Source organism: Atractosteus spatula, chromosome 11 (assembly GCF_055471065.1).
Source record: "Atractosteus spatula isolate fAtrSpa1 chromosome 11, fAtrSpa1.hap1, whole genome shotgun sequence".
NCBI lineage: Eukaryota > Metazoa > Chordata > Actinopteri > Semionotiformes > Lepisosteidae > Atractosteus > Atractosteus spatula.
This window is the reverse complement of record NC_142716.1, coordinates 48,212,286-48,233,919: the sequence shown is the minus strand read 5'-3', so window position 1 is coordinate 48,233,919 and position 21,634 is coordinate 48,212,286. Positions and strand designations below refer to the sequence as shown.

General features: G+C 42.9%; 1 protein-coding gene across 9 annotated transcripts; it reads left to right on the top strand.

The window, feature by feature from the left end:
• The first annotated feature begins 56 nt into the window (after positions 1 to 56).
• On the top strand, positions 57 to 20,865 carry prpsap1 (phosphoribosyl pyrophosphate synthetase-associated protein 1). 9 transcript variants are annotated; one of them, XM_088926964.1, is made up of 13 exons: positions 76 to 143; positions 596 to 696; positions 1,031 to 1,139; positions 7,104 to 7,156; positions 7,387 to 7,453; positions 8,654 to 8,826; positions 9,346 to 9,461; positions 9,763 to 9,818; positions 10,686 to 10,831; positions 12,824 to 12,862; positions 16,567 to 16,637; positions 17,495 to 17,641; positions 18,110 to 20,865. In XM_088926964.1, the coding sequence occupies exons 3-13, from the start codon at positions 1,057 to 1,059 to the stop codon at positions 18,266 to 18,268; spliced, it is 1,110 nt and encodes a 369-aa protein (XP_088783090.1). In that variant the 5' UTR covers positions 76 to 143; positions 596 to 696; positions 1,031 to 1,056; the 3' UTR covers positions 18,269 to 20,865. The 9 variants fall into 9 exon arrangements, with proteins under 9 accessions (XP_088783092.1, XP_088783090.1, XP_088783084.1 ...); XM_088926966.1 differs by lacking the exon at positions 12,824 to 12,862 and having other exon boundaries at positions 57 to 143; XM_088926958.1 differs by having other exon boundaries at positions 596 to 1,139.
• Positions 20,866 to 21,634: the final 769 nt, after the last annotated feature.

Here is a 21,634-nt window from a genome sequence, read left to right as displayed (position 1 = left end):
ACCGCCCCTTCCTTATAGTTTCCGGGCCTTTTATTGGTTGTCCTCGACTGTCAGTCACGAGAGGAGGGACGACTAGGTACAGTGCCTGCATTGCAACAAAGTTTTTTTTTTTGCAGAAGCCTGAGAGACGAACTGGATTGAGGGTCGGTTGGTTTTGTAGTCCGTTAAGAGTATAAGTTTTGGTATTTGTAGAAAACGTACTGCCATCGCAGCTTTTCGTGTGTTTTGTATCGGAAGGGCTTTGGTTTTGAAAACACGAATCTAAAAGCGGAGAAACCGTGTCTACGCTGCATTAGAAATAACTCGGTTAGCTGCAGTTTTTACAGCTTTATTTTTGTAAACAACGGCATTGGAGTGTCGTTTTTTACATCGCAAATGAACTACCACTCAGTTTTTGTAAACTGGGCCTTAAAACGCCACTTGTTTGAGCTGTGACTCGACTTTTTTCTGGTTTTTTAAATCGAAATGGATCGTAAGCGTAGTAGTAGTAGTAGTAATTCGGTTTCATAGTTCACCCAACTGGCGCAAGAGACGGTGATTGAAAGCCTAGATTTAAAAATACCGTCTTATTTTACCTTTGTTTTTTTATATACAGAACAGAACAGATATCTATCAGTATTCTGCGAAGGACACGGTTAATCACTCTTAGGCTTCTACAGCTCCCCTTAAGTTTTTAGCGAGGTGAAAGGTACAAAAGTAAGTGTTCCCTACTGAATGTATTTTTGAATATATCTAACGCTTTTAGCGAATCCTTGGCGAAATAGGATACAGTCTCTGTTGTTGAGTCTACAGTAATTTAGTAATCAGTTACTGGGGCTCGGAAAGGCTTTATAGATGGGAAGCTACAGTGAGATAAGGCTGTGTGCTTGTTGGTTGGGTGAGGTGTTGGCTTTTTAAAAAAAAAACCCCAACAGCATCACCCAAACTTTTTCAAAACAGCGTTTGATTTAGAAAGCTGTGTTTTTACTGTTCCAAGATATGCACAGGCGGCTGGGCGTCCCTCACAAATCTGTTTTCTCTCACTCTCGAGCACCGAGGCGTTCGCCTTCTCCGAGAATGAATGTTTCCAAAAGTGGGTACCGGGTGTTCTCTGCTAACTCCACAGCAGCGTGCACGGAGCTGGCCCGGAAGATAACCGAGTAAGTATGTTATCATGGTTAGTGATTATGAGAGCCAGGGTCCGCTTGCACACAGCGGTTGGGAGGTAAAATAGTGAACCAGCGCCGGACATTGCGCATTTCTAGCCCCATTAACGCTGGCAAAACCTCGATTAATAACACGGAGAGCCCGTATTGAGCTCGGCATCGACCCCATACAGATCAGATATAAAGCACATGCGCTCTTGAGCTCCTGGTTGAGCAAGGCTCCGAGGCTTTGGAAAGCAGAAATGGGTTGGTAGCCCCGCACGGCTGGAGTCTGACTGCATAAGCTTCAGTGTTTATTGGCTGGTTGGTGGTAAAGACGTGGTGTGTGAGACAGCACGGTTAACTCAATAGGAAGAAAATCACCGCTCGGCTAAACGTTTTGCACGGTGCTTGTATTAAGGCGGACTGTGTTCTGTATAACTGCAGGCCAACGCAGACCTAGCACCGCCCGCTGCAAGCATGCACAGTATTTTGCCTCTCGGAGAGTTGGGTGCAGAGAGTTCACGGGTTATAGAGTCGGAATTGTGAAATGCTGCTGCTATGTATACACACCCATTCCTTTAAAACGGTGACCTGCAGGTCTTGTTCTGGAGAGCTCCGGTTCACCCGCTTTTGGCGGTAACTGCTGAATGGAGTTCTGAAGACTTGTTGTAAGATTTGTGATCATGTAAGTGGGAGGGGTTGAATTAAGTTATTTAGCGATCAGAGTCTGAGTAGTGTAAGCCTTCATGTGTTCATCTAAGTGGAGAAGTGGTTAGGGTTCAGATCTCAGGTGAGACAGTGTTAATGTGCCCTTGAGCAAGTTTCTTGAAAGTGGCAGGCGTATCAGCTTCAACAACATGGCTGGGTAATTTGTTACTTACCCCCACAACCCTTAGTGTTGTAAAAGTGCCTCTTGTTCTTGGATTTAAATGCACTTAAAATATATCAGCTTGTGTGTTCCGGCTCTTATTTTTCTTTAATTCACTGTCTGTGCTTTTGGCTATTTTAAATACTTTGATGGGATCCCCCGTGTGATGAATTAAAGTGCATGTTTTCAAAAAAGAAAGGGTTTTCCATTAGTCTTTGTCTTTTATTCCATTTTTGGGTGAAGTAAGTAAGGAGTGATAATGTTATTACCAGTTCAGATCCAGTCTCGTGGGCAACGTCAAACACCACCTTTGCTCCAGGCTGGAGCTGGGTTGAACAGTAGTAATCTTTGGCAAACACCTCCCCTCTGTGTGTCTGTGTTTGGGGTATTTATTTGAGCTGCTGTGCCGTGTCATGTCTTAATAATAATAATAATGATAGTAATAATGTTTCTTTATTAGCCCTATACAATTTCTTGCATTAGGAATTCGTCTTTTCGCATACCCCAGCTTGCTCTCCATGAGACGCACAGACAGGGAGAGAAGCTTGGGGTCAGAGCGCAGGGTCAGCCATTCATACGGTGCCCCTGGAGCAGCTGGGGTTAAGGGCCTTGCTCAGGGGCTCAACAGAGTAGGAGTCCTCTGCTGGCCGCTGGATACGAACCGGCAACCTCCCAGCCACAGGCGCAGATCCTGAGCCACAGAGCCACCGCTCCGCCCTTTCCATGCTGTTGGGACTGACGAAAGGAGGCAGTTCTGTACGCAAAGGGTTGTGGATAAAATGCAGCGACGTGTTGTCAGAATTGGGTTCTTCAGGGTCTGGCTGGGTGGAATTGTGTGATAGTCTTTACTTTCTTTACCTCGCAGTTAGGGTTCAAGCCGTAACCTTACTTATGTTATTGTGCCCTGATTTGCTGGGGATCGCCGTTTTCTGTTCTTACAGACGATTGAGTCGATCAGAAAAAGAAGTGTGGCGCAGCAGTTAGTAGTCTGAGTTGAATGGCGAAGTATGTTCAGTAAGCCCACAGTTCATTATTAAATGTATTGGTTGGGTGTTATAAGGACATTCTGATTTATTTTGGCTTTTCTGATTCAGTGAATCTCATGTTTCCTGTCTTAATTATCTTCAGTCCCGTGTAAATGCTATAGGAAAAGTCCAGGCTTTTTATAATGTTTAAATTGTGATCTGATGAACAAATGCAATATGCAACGTTCCTGTATCCTGAGGGCAGATTGTGAGGCAGTCTCTCTTGAGATGACTTCTGCTTTGTCTGTTGGAGAATGGCATGCACAGTGTTCTTAGAATTAAAAGGGAGATTTCAGAGAATATCATAATTTATCACCCAGTCCTGAGACTCTTCTTTCTGCCGTAGGGGACTGAGAGCATGAAGTCTTTAAGAAAGCATTCAGGTTTAAGGTGCCAGAGGTATTGATCTTCTGCCTTAGCAGTTAAATTAAACGTTCGCAGGGCCTCTATTTCTTATCTGCTGTGTATTGATTAGTTTTCTCGTTATCTTGCTAGGATTGTCTATCATAGAAGTTTGCTATGGAAAATAGCAAACTTTTTTTCATTTTGTTGCAGTTTATGCTTCTTTTCCCTCTGCTTTAATTTGCCTGTATTTTTGGTATTGTTGGAGAGTAAAACTGATCGTTAACACTGTTTTGCGCATAAATGGCATTTTTGGAGTTTTGAGGTCTGTGTTAATATTTCAGTCCAACCTGCCTTGGTGGTGTGTAGTCACGAGAGAAGGAACAGGCATGCAGATGAAGTCCTGGAATGTCACTTGATAGGCCTACAGGTACAGATGGTATTAAAGACCAGGACTGCCAGTTTTAATGAGGGATTTGGTGGGCATGGCAGTTTACAATGTAGCCTAGGGTTATAGCATATAGCCTAGGGAACAGGTACGTGATGTCAACTCTGGTCCTGCAGGGCCTCTGTGTTTTCTGGTTTTCATTCTACCCTGGTCTGTCCGTCACTTGATTTCAATCAAATGCTCACTTAAATGACCTTTTTTAACACTGTTTCCAGGTCTTTACTTATTGATGATCAGCAGTTAGCTATCAAACCCAGGGACTGCACCGCTCCGGGGCCAGCACTGTGAGAGGTCATTGTATAATAAGTGGAGGGGGGGAGCTGTAAAGTCCTGCTTTTTTTTAGTGTTAAAAAAAATTAAAATTGCTGGCCATGGAAACGGGGAGGGGGTGATATTGCCAGTGCTAGAACATTTGTTGGCAAGTATTTATGTTGGAGCACCTGGGATTCCGAGACATTGGAGTCAGAGAAAGTCCGAGCCGAATTTCAGATTCGAGTGCTCTGTCCTGAACGGAGAAGACTGCGAGGGAACCTGATACAAATATCCCTAATAAGTCCTCAAAGTCAGTGCAGTGGACTTCTTCACGAGGAGCAGTGAAACACGAACCAGAGGACACGGGTGGGAGCTACGTGAAAGTGCATTTAAAACTGAGAACGGGAGGCACGTCTCGATGCAGGCCATTGTGGGAGTGTGCAGCAAGCTTCCCAGCTGTGCTGCTGAAGACGATACCCTGGATACATTACAGAAGAAGCTAGATGAGATCTTGAGATCAATCAACTGCTATCTGCCAAACAGGCTAGATGAGCAGAAGGGGCTCCTCATTTGGAATCCTTATGCTCTTATGACATGTCTCATGCCTTTGTATATTAACAGTTTTATGCAGCCACAGCTTTTGGCCCAAAGTATAAAACCATGAAATTGCGATTGCATTAAAAGCTGAGGCTTTTTATTAGTTGTGAATTGTAAATTAGTTGTGAAACGCATGAAAACTTCAAGCACAAATTGAAATAAATACAGATGCAGTTTCCCCACTGCGGAGCCTAAGCTTGTTGGCCGTCTTCAGTGTCAGTCGCAGCAGGGCCAGACGGAATCGTGGCGACTCCTGTGACTCTGCAGTACAGAACAGCCCTGAGCTCTGTTGCTCTTACAGCGAAGAAGTAAGGTTTGGGCTCTACTCAGTGGCCCATTACTGGTCTGTCAAGCGTGTCAGCAGACTCGGGAAGAGTCCAAATTCAGTCTAATAAAACTCTTTTAATTTCTATGACTTCTCCCATTCACAGTTCAGACAAGAGGTTGTTTTTAAGCTCTTGCACTAATCTTGGCTCTTGCAGAAAATGTTTACAATGCGAATGCCGAGATTGAAATTTGCTTGTAAGCAAAGTAGCAGGGACGTGTGACTATCAAAGTACGTCCATTATTGGCACAATGGATAATCATGTCAAGAGACAGCCTAGTAAGACCTTGAATTCATCTCGTAGCTCATCACAGTTGGATTAAAAAGATGAGAACATGATAATCTTTAGAATCCAGAAATAGACTACATGTGATTGGTGCTTAAGGCATTGCATGTCCACCTCTCTGCATTCTGTAGTTAGGCTATACAGTGTATATATATGTGTCCTGTATAGTACATTCCATGTACTGTACAGAGAGTAGGACTGAGAGTTCCCAAATCACACACGCAGTCTATTTCATACTGTACATCAGAAATATCATGCTTGACAGCTGAAGAAAGCAGGTCTAGGAGAACGTATATCATGTTTCAGCGATGGCACTTGACATCCAATTGCTTGTAAATCTTAACTGCAGTGCAGATAAATGTTACTTTCTTGGAAGTTGTTCCTTGGCCAGTCATAGCCTGGTCGGGGTGTGCTCTCTTTCTGCTGCAGCCGCAGGCGATTCTAATGAGCACCGGTGTCTCTTGATGTAGCAGCTGCAGGAAGCTGCTCAGAATTCAGAACTTCACTGTAGACCGCTCTGGACTCTACATGCTGGTGCTCTGCTTGCTGTGCCCCTTTGACTAAAGACAGTAGCTGTGCGGACTCCGCTCAAGTTGCATGTTGATTACTTACTTTTAGATTTAGACAGTTTACTGTTGTGATTTGAGGTGACTTAACGGTGGCCTTGTCTAAAGTTGGACCTTGTTTTCTGAGTGGGCTGGTGTTTTTTTTTTACTGATAGAATTGCACAGAATTGTTTCAGGGTGTTTTTTTGCCTTCTGAGCAGTTTTGTAGTTGCATTAGGTTTCTGATCCTTTTGGCTGTGGAGCCTCTTCTGAAAACTTATTTCCTTTCTTCTCTTATCAGCATGGAATAAAACCTTACTTGTTCCTTTGCAGGCTATGCATGCTGACACAGCTACTGCCTTGAACCTAGGTTACTGAAGCCATTATTATCTCTCCTTTACCTTATGTTTTGAAAAGGACTGCAAGGCCAGTAGTGTACAGATTGAGTTCCTGGAATCTGTGCAGTGCCTTTGCTCTCCAGGTGAATCTCACAGGTTAAACAGTTGGAGTGCACAGCTCATTCTCTGTGCGGTGGAAGAGCACTGTAGCTTGCACGCCACAGAGATTGAGCAGCATTGCCACATTTGACATTTTTGGTTCAGTGTGACTTGCACTTGACTTTGTGTTCATAAGCAGTCCATTGAAGATGTAGAAAAAGTACAAAGAAAAGTAGCCTAGTCATTTTACGATGAAAATTAAGACGCCTTGAAGAATGGGTATAAACATACATTTCTGTGAAACATATCTGCATACACAAGCATTTCAATCCAAGTGTGGGGAGATGTATTCACATATTTGCATGGTCATTTATACAGATGTGGGAACATGATCAAATTGCCGAATGCAGTGTTCTTACAGCAGTGAGGCCTGTGCTAATGGCCTGGCTGCATGCCTGTTTGTTCACTTTGCCAGCATCCACGTGTTTAAAGCAATAATACATGTTCAAGGTTCTGCTTGATGTCTGAAATTCGTTTTATTGTTGCAGTCTGTGCTTTGACAGTGATCACTGCACAGGGTTTTGTAATGTACTTAAAAAGTCGACACGGGGTCCTGGGATTAAATGCATGTTTTGAATTTCACAGTTGAGCCTGGTCAAGTGGCACAGTGTCACTTTAAGGGTTGGGGGGAGAAAGGTCTTGTGCTATTGTGTTTAAAAAAATCTGGCAAATTATTCACCAAAAGTAAAAAAAAAAAAAAAAAAAAGAAGTGTTTTGTACTTTAAATATTTTAATATCGTTTTCATCTTTTTGCAGTACTTTTAAAAATATGAACCTGTTTTCTTGTGTAGGCGTCTTGGGGTTGAACTGGGGAAGTCTGTGGTTTACCAGGAAGCCAATAGAGGTGAGTAGATGCATTTGGGTGCCTGCTGTATTACATCCAATAACACAATGCATTCTGCTGGTATGGGCTTGATTGCTTGAAACTCATGCAGCTTTTTGTGCAAGGCTATTGACATGCTGAAGAGACGCATTAAATCACATTGTATCAGTCTTTGCTTTCTGTCGGTTTCAGGATGCGCTATTTTAAATGGGTTAACATTCATTTACAACACCTCTTTTTTTTAAAAATAGAAACACGGGTAGATGTTAAAGAATCTGTTCGTGGGCAAGACATCTTCATCATACAGACAATCCCTAGGTGAGTGGATCACAAAATGATTTCATTAACAGACCGAGTCTTTCCCTAGCTATATAATTTCAATGTGTGTTTGCATCCTTAATAAATCCTTTGGTGTAGGGGAAAACTGCGCACTGCACGGATGCGTTGTGTGCATGAACTCTTGCAGGCTTGTGATGAAAACTTCTGCCAAGTATCTTAGTCTTCCTCATCCTCTTGTAGGCGTCACACATTCTGTTTGCATTGGCGTCTGATTGTGTTTGGTATAGGCAAACTGGTTTTCTAGAGAACTGAGAACATTACTCAAGACGTCCTCCATAATTTCACAGTGTGAAGCTGTCGCCTTGCCAGTCCTAGACATTTGAAACCCATTACTTGTAAAATAATAGAAGAAGATGTTAGTTTATTAACTCCTAACTACAAGGCATCTTAAAAAACAACATAGGCTCCATAAACCTTGTTGGTATCCCAGACTTTGCCAGGAGTTTTCTGTTAATCTGTAGGATTACTTGGATAACATTTGTCTGTTAGTTCACTCGCATGCTTGTGTATATATAGCACATGACTAACTGAGGTTGTTGTTAGTGGTTTTGCATTTTTGCCATATGAAGAATAACAGTATGCAAGGAAGAGAAAGGGTTATGTTTGCACAGCTTATTTATAGTTTTCGTTTTCCTGTATGCCAAGCATATTCAGATAGTTTTGAGATTAATTTTTAACGGGTGCAGTATGTTAGCCTTTTGCAAAGTGCTTCCATGATTTATTTCATGCATTTATAGTGTAGAAAATTATTCTAGTGGAGCCAGTGCAGGTCATTACTCTAGATGCTGCAGCACAGGATTGATGTGTGGCTGTGGACAGTTAAAATGAGAGATGGTGCATCAGCTGTCCGTTGCACTGGGCTGGCTGACACGGTGGTCTTGCATTAAGTTGGGACCTTCCCTGCAACAGGACTGGGGGCCAGATGTTCACTTTCTGAGGCACACAGAACATGCTGCAGTCTGGGCATGGGGCAGCCTGACAGAATAATAAGCCCGGAGTCCAAGGGTGATTGGGGTACTAGGCTAATCATGCCAAAGTCTGTATTGCTTGCAGTTTACAGCCCAAAGAATAGAAGTACAGATCTCAGAATTGTATTGCATTGCCGTTGTTTCATAGTTTGTTAGCACCAATGATTTACCGTATGTCCTCTTTCCCTTTTTTTTTCTTTTGACGACGCAGAGATGTGAACACAGCCATCATGGAGCTGTTAGTCATGGCGTATGCTCTCAAGACCTCCTGTGCAAAGAACATCATAGGTGTCATCCCTTACTTTCCTTACAGCAAGCAGTGCAAAATGAGAAAGAGGGGCTCCATTGTGTGCAAACTGCTGGCATCCATGCTGGCTAAAGCAGGTGAAACTTACTTTACATCTCGTGGGGCTGGGGCACAAGGTAGCCATGATGCTTTTGGACACATTGCAGACGAATTTTCTCAAAAGTCCCCTCCCACCCCTCATCTATTTCAAGACCTCGGAGCATGCATTTAACCCCCTCTTTTAACTGTGAGAGACCCTGATGATTAAAGATCATAGTTTGGACTTTTTTTTTTTGGAAAAAGGAATTTTTCATGAGCTGTACACTTTAAGTAATTTGTGCAGATATTGCAGTGTAATAAAGTAGATTTCTTTTCAGTGTTGGCGAAATAAGCTTTTACACAGCCAGTGTGGACAGTAAGGCAAAGCCTCTGTTTTAGGACTGTTAAATGCCTTCGTGGAACCTTTTTTCCCTTTTGAATCAACAGCAGGGGAGGGGCAGGTAATTATTTGGTAGACTGTGGGCAGAATCAATGAAAGGCGTGTAAACCTGGCATCCCTGCTTTGCCATGAGTGTGTCCTGACCTGCTTGTTATTGTGTGTTGCTCCCTTCGCCCAGGGTTAACTCATATCATCACCATGGACTTACACCAGAAAGAAATCCAGGGATTCTTCAGCTTCCCTGTGGATAACTTGAGAGCTTCCCCCTTCCTGCTGCAGTACATACAGGAGGAGGTATTGTGAGCCCTGGCATTGTTGTTCTGTTCCTTCTGACTCTGGGGGGTTTTAAACTGTTGATTGAGAGTAAACCTATATGTGGAAACTCCTAATGACATTTGTGGGACAGTCTCTTCCCAAAGTTACTGGCAGGGGCATTGTAATGTCTATATCACATTCATTCGTGAAAAAAATAAATTATTACATTGAATTAAGCTGTCCTCTGCTGAAATGAAAAAGCATTTCAGTGCTAATTGATACTAAAGAGGTAGCTCTAGGTATTTAAGCATTTTCTAACGTGTTCTTTGTGTCTTTTTAGATTCCGGATTATCGAAATGCGATTATAGTTGCAAAGTCACCGTCAGCTGCTAAACGGTAAATATGCTGTTCATTTTATGGGTGACCATAGAAAGTGATGTATTCAGGCAGATGAGAAGTGTTTTTAGCTCTGTTGACAGTCATGTACTGAATGCAACCAGCTTCACAGTGTCGGGGAAAAATTAGATAGACAAGAAATTGCAATTAGTTGTCCAAACAATTTCTAATACTAGGTGGAGCTCATTTTATAGAAATTCCAGAGAATCGTCATAACGGTGAGTGTCAAGTTAACACCTCTTTGCATCTCAGTCTAGTCTTGCTGTCATGTGTAAGGAATCGGTTAACAGTAGTACTGGGAAGAGTTCAGAACTTGCATGTTTTCTCCTGTTGTCCTCCTAAATCCTTGATTTCCCTTTTCGCCTTGCACGTGCAGAATGTGCACGCACGTTTGGAAGCATGAGACTGCTGTAACTCAGTGTGTTTGTTTGGAAACGTAACTCTGTGTTTGCGTGAAGCGTGTGTGTGTTGGGGAGCGTGACTCTATGGTGTGTTTGCATGTGCACGTGTTGGGAATGGGCAGCATGACTGTGCTGTGTTTGCGTGTGCACGTGTTGGCAGGTGTGACCACGGTGTGTTTGCATCTGCGTGTTGGGAGGCGTGACTCTGCAGTGTGCCTTGTGCGCGCGTGTTGGGAGGCGTGACTCTGCGGTGCGCGCGTGTTGGGAGGCGTGACTCTGCGGTGCGCGCGTGTTGGGAGGCGTGACTCTGCGGTGTGCGCGCGTGTTGGGAGGCGTGACTCTGCGGTGTGCGCGCGTGTTGGGAGGCGTGACTCTGCGGTGTGCGCGCGTGTTGGGAGGCGTGACTCTGCGGTGTGCGCGTGTGTTGGGAGGCGTGACTCCGTGGTGATGCTGTTTGCTGTTGCAGGGCGCAGTCGTACGCGGAGCGGCTGCGGCTCGGGCTGGCGGTGATGCACGGCGAGGCGCAGTGCTCGGAGTCTGACATGGCTGACGGGAGACACTCCCCTCCTTCCGTCAGAAACACCACCGGACACCCAGGCCTGGAGCTGCCATGTAAGGAGAAACGGTCCTTTTCCTCTCTGTGCTGTGCCAGTTAGGCAAGGAGGCACGTTGTTACTCTGAGCCAGGGACAGACAAGGACATGTCCCCCAACTCTGTTCCATCGCAGCACTTCAGTTCCAGTAATGTCTGTCACTACCTAAATGGATTTAAGCACGTTAGGGAAATGAGAGGGGGAATTAGGATCTGGAATGTAACTAGATGAAATGGATGGGATTTGATTGAATCGATAGATCCGTCTTCACCTGTTCATAGGCCGGAACAGAGCCTCTTAAAATGCAATAGATTGCAAAGAGCTCCTTTGAAGCATTTGGAAACCAGTGTTCCCATGTAACGATTTGGAAGGTTTCTGAGCTCTTAGTCCCCTGCCTTCTGGTATGCAATCCTGTCCAAACTGTGCCCACTGCAGCCATGTTCACCTCATTTAAACTGCTGAGCGTGGGGACAAAAGAGGAAGAGGTGGCAAACAATGTGCAGGAATGTAGAATGCTGTCTAGTTTAAATATGTGCTGTTCACAGTTCTTTTTCTACAAGTTATCTTCCGTTTCAGCCGATCATTCTTGTATGTCTTTATTAATGTATTTTCAGTATTTTGCCTTCCTGTTTTTACTGCATGAGCCAGATTACCGACCTTAGTATTTGGGTATCTTGTCCTAAAACCCACGACATTGGCATGGTATCTTGTCGGTCCCTTGGAGACCCTCTGGTAATTCGTACACAACATTCCGTCAATCCACATGCGCAGCATTTTAACAAGAGTATTGTTACATATTGATTGAAAATATACATTATTTTTGTCGCCTGCTCGCTGTTTTCGTAAGTTTAACAAAGCGAGTTGTTCCTTTACAGTAAAATGCACTAGCTGGGTTATTTACCAGGTTGTGGCTTGCAGTCATTTATACAGTCAGTGGGGAGGGTTGTTTTTAACAAGCACCATTTTATAGGCTCACGGGCTGACATCTCATCCCTAATGCTTGAAAATCCCAAGTTTAAGCCCTAGAGTGTTCAAAGTAGCTTTGTTCCCCGGGTTCCTGGCAGCTTTCTCTGGCTGTAGAATTAGGTGAAGGCTTTGTTGAAAGCTGCATTGTTGGAGGCTTCCTGGAAGAGACTTTGAGCACGTTCCTTTTTAAAATGTTTGTCTGCAGCTGTAATAGTGGGAAAGACTGCTGCATAATATGTTATCCCAAAGAGCCATCTCTCTAAACAAAAAGAGCCTCACATCTTTGGTTATGAAGAGAGAATAGCTGTGTTAATTCCAGAACCTGTGTTATTGATGTTATAAACCCGCACTTGAAACATTGACAAACTACTATGCTGAAGAAGGCTCCACGGCCGAAACGTTGTGTTCTCTTTCTTCTTTTTTTCAGCATGGAATAAACCTATTACTTGTTCCTTTGCAAACTACTATGTTGTCAATTTGCTCATATCCTCATATCCTTATCCTGGAATAAGAAAATTAAACCTTTTTTTTATGCATGTCCCCCGAGGCTGCTTGACCAGTACAAGGGTCACTGTGTGGGTGTGTCTTCCCTCACAGCTGCAGAAGTCTGCATGTTACGTTTTCATATTGCGGAAAAGGCGGAGGTTTTTCTTTTACTTTCCCATTGGCACAGTTTGCAGAACAGCACAGAAGTTAACCGATTGTTGGATGTCCTTCTAACCTTTAAAAATGTTGCAGTCTGGCTGGGGATGTACAGTCAGAGTACTGCACCATCAGTCTCTCTCTCTCCTTAGCCTTCCACCCCCTTACAGCGCATGAATTCACATTTGCATCAGTGCTGAATAAACTCTTTTCTCCTAGCCATGCAGCAATAACCCTTTGACATAAGGGGAGACTACCCGAACCAGTTTTATAAGTTAAGGTTTGAAGAATGGAAAATATGAATTACAGATTGGCAAACGAGTGATTTTTACAGGTTCTGTGATTAAATCTGTGTCTCATATGTATGAATATTTGTTAATGGTCGATTTATTTGTTGGCAATAGGGAAGCAGCAGGCTCCATTTCCTGGCATTGAGCTCCCAAGTACGACCGTAATTAAGTGACACTTTTGATCACAGTAATAACATTACAGATGGTTGAATAACCCTTGCATGTAGAACTGGTTAGAATGAGAGCTTTCAATCTCTGCTTCCCAGCACACTCTTTTGAGAACCTTTCCTGAATTTCACTGCGGAAAGGAATGTTGGAATTGGGCTGTGGAGTCCTGACCAGTCTATCTGCTGTTTCTTTTAAGACTGGCATTGAATATGCGTATTAAAAATTGTATACATACCAGCGAAATAATCCTCGTTCTGTGTATATGGCAACATTCTGACAACCTATGCTTTGTATGAAATCTTTCAGCTGAATCTTAAAATCCTTTTACATATGCAGAAGGATCTAAAAAGTCTTATAACTCTTAAGATCTACAGTATGTTTTTTATTTCCATACCAAAAAAGCAGTCAAGACTATTACCAGAATATGGAATTGTGCAGTTTACAAATCTAAACCTTATGAGTAGTTCAAAAATGGTAGTGCTGATCTGATATGAGTTGCCTGATGTGTTGTAGTTTGAATATCTTATTGGGTTCTTGTTTTTTTTTAACTAGCAGTTGAAAGAATTTCTTCGGAGCAGAGGTAGCCAGCGCACATCCTCAAGAGTCCTTGGGCCCTCTTGAGCTCTTTGTTCTTTAAGAGCTCATAGCAATTAATTTAATTATTTGATTAATTAAATTGAAAGTCCTGTTTATTTAACCTGGTTTTTAGCCAGCTGTCAATTTAAAGACCCCCCACCACCACCCCCCACAAAACCTACAAGACGGCAGTTCTGCAACCCTAAGGCACACCACATGGGCACAATGACAGTGGCAGTGGGTGTGGCTGGGTGGGGCCTGGAGAGGATGTGGTTGGGCAGGGCTTGCAGGCTTACTGGCCCTGCCCATGCAGCTGGAATGCAGGGCATGGCTGAGGCTTGTGTGTGGGAAGAGTCTGTGGGGACAGTTTTCCACTGTGCTTTATATGATGCAAACATGATGCCACAAGCTTGAATTTGGGAAGGATGCCACGGCTCCACTGTAGATCTTAAGGGGCCTGTAGCATATTAACAGACATGAGTGGAAAATCTTTCCCTTTGTTGCCGCCCTGCATGATGACTTCAGACCACAGGTGTGTCAATCTGTTTCCTTTTAATGAGCATTTCTCTTCCCAGAAAGAGGGGAAAAAAACAAAAGGCATTGAAATTTGTAAGGATAAGAAGACATCAGAGTGTGTGTGCTGTGCAGAGACTTTAAAGCTCTCGGGAATAAGTGTGTAGATTGCTGAATGGCCACCTTTTGGAATGGTCCTACTGAAGTATGAGTGTTTAAAAAAGATAAAAAGGGAAATCTTGCTGATTGATATTTCCACAGCGAGCAGAGATGCATCTGATTCTCTTGCCTTCCTGTATAGCTGGCCATTCTAAAGAGTGAAGGATGTTTTTGCCTTGGTGACAGTACTAACATCATTCTGGGTTCTTTGAACCTGTAATTATGATTGAATAACCTTTGATTTCTTCACTCATTTTGGACTTCTCAAATGCATTTGCTTTAAATATGTTTATCCATTTACATTTGAGTTTAATGGAACAAAATGAGTTAATATAAACCTTCACCAGTGTGTGAAAATGAATCCTTCCAGAGGTCTATCAGAGAATCATTCTTTTGAAATAATGACTCGGAACAAATTAACTTAGATTCAAAATCATGATCCCATCTTGGTTGTATTTAAACATCCAGGTTTAAGAACTAGGTAATGCAGAAAGAAAACATTTTGTACACACTACTACTTAAGGGCTATGTTACACAGACGAAAGTTATCTCTAAACTAAGCTTCAAGCACTACATTTAGATTTGACTAAATTCTAAAAATTAAAATGCCAATTGAAGCCATTTTAGAGATCCCCTTAACTTTTATGTCGTTAGTTCATGTGAATTCTGTGATCAGCTGCTCTTAACCCAGTGCTCCAGGTTAACTGGCTGTCCTGGCTGGGGTGTCAGTGCTGTGCTGTGTGATTAATGTAGAAGGCCTAGGAGGGATGGGCATCTCACTAGAGGATTCCTTTCCCCATGAATGCTTTCAAGTCAGCGATCACAGGGTCTGGACCTCGGTGGCAGTGTTGTACCCCCTTTCTCTGGCTGGCACTGGGCAAGACACCAAGGCCTCCTCTGCAGCCTGTATGGAACAGGCGAACTACAGAGGACACTTGAGGAGGTTACAGTGCGTGTGTCTCTGTGTCTCTCAGCTGAACTTCTGGCTTTGGGTGGTCAGAAGAGGACACTATAACTATATACTAGACTGCCATCTAAATGAGGCCTTTGTATACCTGGAAGCCTTTAATTGCTTTTAATCAAAGCCTTAGTAACGATTGCCTTCTGCTTAGCATACCTTTGTTTGTTGCAAGAAAAGAGTCTTGGAAAAAGCCCTCTTTGTTTTGGAGTATTGAACACTAACAATTAAGCTTCTCTCCCTTTTGCAAAAATTCTGTTCTTGGACAATCCATGTCCAAAGAACTTGAATTTTTTGGGGGGGGGCGCTGGTCATCTGATCTAGTCTTTCTGTGATCGAACCAGTTCCTTTATGTGTAACCTAAAGTTTGATGAAATCACACTGAGGTGAGGGGCAGGTTTGTCAAGCTTTCCCAGGCTAGACCATTGGATCTTCATCCTTCTCATACAGCATGGTTCTGAGCAGGTCCCCAGTCTCCATGTTCACTGGCGTATTGAACAAGTTGGCAGCACTGTTGTGGAGACAAAAACAAACTAACTTTCAATTTCTGTCTTCTTAAAAGACACAAGGCCAGAGGGGCAAATGCCAAGTTTATTTTTTTATACATTTGCTTTGTGGCTATAAAGTTAGAGAGTCAGGGAAAGATGAACACTTCAGCATTTAAAATTTATATTGGAGAATATTCAGATTGCAGGAGAGACCTGACTTGTGCTGATGTCTAGGTGTTTTCTGTCTGGCAGCCAGGGATTGGACCTGCTCTGTCGCTGCTACGGTCAGTATGTTGTCCCGTTTTGGTCGAGATCTTTCTTGGCGTCCGGCCTGTGGAAGGGTACAACAGCACTGCTGCTGCAGAGCCCAGAGGAGGGATCACAGATGCTAAAGGGAAACATTGGCACTCCTGTTTGACCTGCATTGGTTTGGAATTTGTTGTACTGAAGCAATTCTTGTGTATTTTAAAACCTCAGCGTTTTCTGGGAAAAAAAGTGCATTTTAGAAACCATGATATCACAGCTTGTTTCAATTCTGTTTGTAATGTGTCATGTCAAATTAAAAATGAAGAGCGCATGTCCTAAACGCGACCAGACATAATCACCACTCTTGTTTGTCAGGTTGTTGAAGTTTTTAAATATACAAGAATCTGATTGGGTATATTGGGTGAAAGAGGAGCATGTTTTAATTTTGCCTGCTCAGGGTTCTTTCAAAATACAAACATTTGTTTTTTGCAGGTGGGCTGAAATAGGGATACTTTCATACTCGTAATCCTCTATTTGATTTAGATGTTCTGTAATCTTTAGTAGAATTTTGGAAAAGGCTACGAAATGATCGGGATCAGAACAGTGCCTCAGATGCTTTTTTACAAATTCACAAGAAAAAGCATCTGGCATTTGGGAAGCCCTATCTAACCCACCTTACCCAATCTCCATCACTCTGGCTCTAAATGCTTTGGAAATGTGCTAATAATGACATCTTTCGTATGTTGCAGTCATGATGGCAAAGGAAAAGCCGCCTATCACAGTCGTTGGGGATGTAGGAGGAAGAATCGCCATTATTGTAGTAAGGCGCAGCTTTCACTAAACTGAGCTCTGCTCTCAAACTGCCCTATACATACTGTGCTATAGTGTTTTAGATCGATAAGACTCTTAATTAATCATTTGTAACTGTGAGAGTTTCACAAATGGCAATCTTTTTTTGCCAGAGGTGCACTTACATTTTATTCAACCGACATGACATAGGTACAGTGAAATGTCATTTGGAAAACAAAGTGGAAGATGGTATTCTAAAGGTTCATGGATGGCCACATAAGATCTGAAAAATAGTTTATCAAATCTCTTTCAGGACATATGCTGTAAGATTGTTTAAAACAATACTTCAATTTCCATCCAAAACTCATCTTAACATATGGAACCTTGAAAAAAAACAACCATGTGTCATTGACAGAGTGTAGACGCTTTGTGACTTTAAACATTTTAACATAATAATGACATACAGTAGATAGTAGCTGTAGTTTCAGATATCTGAACAGTACAGCAAATCTGCGAGCAAGATTGTTGAGAGTTTTACTTCACTTTGTTTCACTTCAGTTTCTTCCTTGCATACAATATCCCCAGCAGATTACTGACCAGTGTATTGAGATGTTTTATTGTTCATTGGAAATAAGCTATGATGATTTTCTGGTGGGGAATTAGGTCAGTTCAGAACAGGATGATGCAATACACAGTGGTTTGAAAAATGTAAAAGATAGACATTCTGTCTTTACACAGGCTGTAGAACCAAGAGAGTATCAAGATGTGATTAAGGAAGAATGTTGAGAACTGTCTGGTCATTATTTTAATATCTGAATTATTTGAGGGTTTATCCAAGCTGTCTTGTGCTGTCTTGCACAATAATTCCCTTTACTTTTTTTCTGTAAGGATGATATCATAGATGATGTGGAAGATTTTGTAGCTACTGCAGAGATTCTGAAGGAACGGGGTGCGTACAAGATCTACATCATGGCGACGCACGGCCTGCTGTCTGCAGACGCCCCCCGCCTGATCGAGGAGTCAGCTATTGATGAGGTGAGCCTCCCTCTCCTACGACTGTCGACTCTGTGGCTTTCTGTGCAGCGGTGGTCAGTGCACCATCAGTCATGTGTGGGGAATGATTGAGTTGCATAAGATGCAGTTCTTACAACATCTCCTGTGTTGTGCAGCTTCATGCTTGCGTAGTGGATAGACAGGGGGTTGGGGTGAACTCAACCACCTGTCCTGGAAAGGCCCGTCATATTGCTGACACAAAGACGGAGATCTCTGATTTTGACCTAATCTGCTTATTGATTGACAGATAACAGTTGAAGTATTACCGATTTGCTTTTCTCCCATTGATTACGTTGGCAAGTGTAAAGTTAGATTTTTATTTACATGAAATGCTGTTTGTGAGGCAAGATTCATGCGTGGTTTTCAGCATGGTTTTGACTCTCCCATACCAGAACCGTGCACCACTGTTTTGCGTTATTGTAAAGTGGTTCTTTTGGGGTCGTGGTCTAGGTTGTCGTGACCAACACCGTGCCTCACGAGGTGCAGAAGCTGCAGTGCCCCAAGATAAAGACTGTGGATGTCAGCATGATCTTGGCAGAAGCCATTCGGAGGATCCACAATGGGGAGTCCATGGCCTACCTGTTCCGCAACATCACGGTGGACGACTAGGGGAGCAGACAGCAGGGGGCGCAACCGAGATCTCCATCCTGGATAAAAATGGCAGCAGGGCAAAACCTCATTTCTGAGCACAGGAAGGCAGCTGAAGGCAATAATAATGTATCTTCCACTCCCACCTGTGTCCAGCCCACCATGCTTGTGAGGTCAGAGGTTGCTGCCATGCTAGTTGGGTCAAAGGTGGCATGGCTTATCGGTCAGGGTTTTTTTTCATTTTATTACCTAATTAGTGATCTGTTAATGGAAGATGTCCAAGAAGCTAAATGATGGCTTTTGACACCTGTAACACCATTGTGCTAGTCTGTTCATAATTTATGTTTTATTAATCGGTACTCTGTGCAGTCAAAGTATATGTGCATAAAAATCATACACCATAGGAACCTTCCCATCTTTACGAGTTTGCTAACATCTGTCATACTCTTGCCTTCACTTTTTTTAAAATCTGAGTCAGTGAGTGTTTTTTCGGTTCTTCTGAAATCAACGCACAAAAAGTGGACCTGGCACTTGTGTCTGAATTCTGCAGTGTATTGAAGTAGTGGACAAAAAGATGCCAGATGCATTCAGGATCACTTTACCATCTTCCTCCCTGGTACTGAAGAGCTGTTCCAGGGCTTCAAAAAAGCTGAGGCACAGACCTTTTGGATGGCATGCTTAGTGCAGTATTTTTATGACTCTGTCCATTAAAATTATTTTTGTGCACGATTCTTCACCAGCTCTTTAGCAAACGAGTGGCTGTTCCAGTGGACAGGTGTTGCAAGGTTTTCTATAAGTAGAGCCTTGAGAAACCTGGCAGATTAGAAGTCTGTTTTTCTAAGTGTGCAGGATTAGCCATAGCCTGTAAGGAGTCGGTGTGTTCAGTCCGCTTTCAAACAGTATTCCAGGCATCCTCACAAACTATCTTAAGATGATTGTCAGGTTTATGAAGGGCTAGTTGCACCTGATCTCTTGAGAAATGTATTTGAATGGTGCTACTAACAGTACACTGGACTGTGTCAGGCTGGAGTGCTTCTCCAACACGTTCCTATCTTTTTTTGATCAGGTGAAGAAAGCCTTCCTGGACTAAATGTGGATTTATATGACTTGAGAAAGTGGTGTGATATGGAAGTCAGCACCATTGCTTCCTCCAGTGTAACAAAGCACAGAGTCTCTATTGAATTTAACGGGGCAATTCTTGAGCTCCTGTCTGTACGCTTAGTGCAGCCATTGTGCTAAAGGCCTCTAGGTTACTGGTGACACCTGCTGGTTTAACTCTGTTAAAGCTGCAGAATGCTGCTCTGTCCTGGCAGCTGAATGCGAATGCACAGCTGGGTCTTTTGCACAGCAACCTCTCCGGTCTCTCCATCCAGCCTGTAAATCTGCCAGTCTGCTGCTCACTGTGATCTTTTTTGAAGTGCTGTAATGCAAAGTAGTATGCAGACAAACTCAAAAGTGTTGCCAGCTGAATTCACCTGCAGTATGTATAGCTTTATACTGTTATCACATCTTTATACTGTTGGTGGAGATGGCCATGCTAAAAGGGCGTACAATTTGAAAAAGTTTTCAAATCTTCATGAGAAGTGAACAGTATTGAAAATATGAGGAGGCGTATTTTATCTCTCAGGCTTTGTCGTCATGCTTTGGGGACTGTATAACAGTTTAACGCCTTCTTTTAAAACCAAGCAAAAATTACACACGCAGTATTAGTGTGGCTGCAATAAGCATCTTTTTAATGCAGAGAATATTTGCACTGATTGTTTTGAAGCCTAAGTTTCTGAAGCATATTCGGTAAAGAACATTGGCCAAGATCGATCAGTGAACGGCTGTCGAATCTGATGCTTTGCAAGTCCTGCAGTGCGCTTGTTCAGCATGCGGGTAATGCCTCTCTGTTTAGTAGAAGTGGCTCAAACATGTACATGTGGATTTTAAGTTGAGGATAATTTCCCTCCCCCCCCCCCCCCCATCTTGGAGCAGTCTTTTGAGGATGAAGGTTTTTTTTATTTTTGAAGGGCTGATCATTATAATCCCTACTACAGTGGCTTGTGTGCTCTCTGCCTGTGTGGAGTTAAGCTTTTTAAAGAGCTTAAAGTGTTTGGAAAGTCTAAAGGTTATAAGTTCCGTGCAGATGTTGTTCTACCATAACATGGTGTTTTGTGCATATATAGACTGTTAAGAGGCTCCTTTTTCTTAGGAATTCGGGTTTAAAATGTTTTCCTAGCAATACTGATGTGAACATGCATGTACTGCTGTTTGTTTTCCAAGTGGAAGGATGTTGCTGGACCAAGCTGAGCTGATGTTCTCTCTGTTTCCTTGCTTCAGGATAGCCTGTTGTGTATTCATTAGGGTCAAAGGCAGGACTGATCACCTGCAGTAAGAAAGCACTACATCTTCATGAGACTTCACCACATTTTAGCATCTCTCTTTACATTTTTAATTGCTGTTATTCTTTATATTTGCTGTGCTAGGTTACATCTTTAACAAATGCCTTCATCCATTTTCCATCTTCATATTTGTAAAATGCTTTGAGCATGTTACAACTTCGTGTTTGATTTCACCTCTAAGGGACTGGCTTGGTTTTGTGTGTGTTTGTAGCCTAATAATAAAAAGGAAATGTATATATGGTGTGGATCACTTTTTTTTTCCTTGTGAATTCTGAATGTAGAAACCAGTTTGGCTGTAGATGACTGTTTCTTTAAGTACTAAATTCAGTTTTTTTTTATAATGGTTTATAACCAGAGCTGCACAGTGATGCGATTTTGAGCTGTACGTGCAGTCCATGCTGTCAGTGTTGCCGATGTGGAGGTGCTGATACTCAAGCACTTGAGAGTAACGCCTCGTAGGGCCACACCAAGCTCTTTCTTATAAATCCTGTGAGAGCAGCGACGGTAAGTCGCGAGACATTTGAGATTTGCACATGGTAGTGGGGACACCAAGGTGGTCAAATCACATGGAGATGGTGAACTGGTCCTGTTTACCTTTTCCCTCCTTTTTAACACCAGTGACCACCATGACCGAGGTGGGAGCAAAGCCCAGCGGAGGCTCGGCGCGCCGATTAAAAGCACGAGGAGCACACTCCCTATCGACATTGCATTCCCAGGAATGGTTTGTTAGCAGCGCCACTGCAGTGGGACCCAAACTCCAGATGTCCGTGTTTGTGAAGTGAACTGATCACACGGGCCGAGCGCATGCATTCGGATTAAGATTCTGATTTTATTTACTATTCTGTGCTCTACAGAAGGGGAACTTAGCAGAGGATAGAACCAAACGACACCTCTAGATCGGTCTAATACAGCATTAGGTTCATAAATGCAGTTTACCCAGTGAGGACTGATATCTCTACGTTCTCTAAATATTTGCTCTGCTTTAATCCTCACAAAGTAGTAG

Excerpts from the sequence above, each read along its gene's own strand:
- prpsap1 (XM_088926958.1), top strand. The coding sequence starts at position 979 with ATGCACAGGCGGCTGGGCGTCCCTCACAAATCTGTTTTCTCTCACTCT. Across the intron at positions 1,140-7,103 it reads CTGGCCCGGAAGATAACCGA|GCGTCTTGGGGTTGAACTGG; the intron begins GTAAGTATGTTA and ends TTTCTTGTGTAG. Across the intron at positions 17,642-18,109 it reads AGGAGTCAGCTATTGATGAG|GTTGTCGTGACCAACACCGT; the intron begins GTGAGCCTCCCT and ends GTCGTGGTCTAG.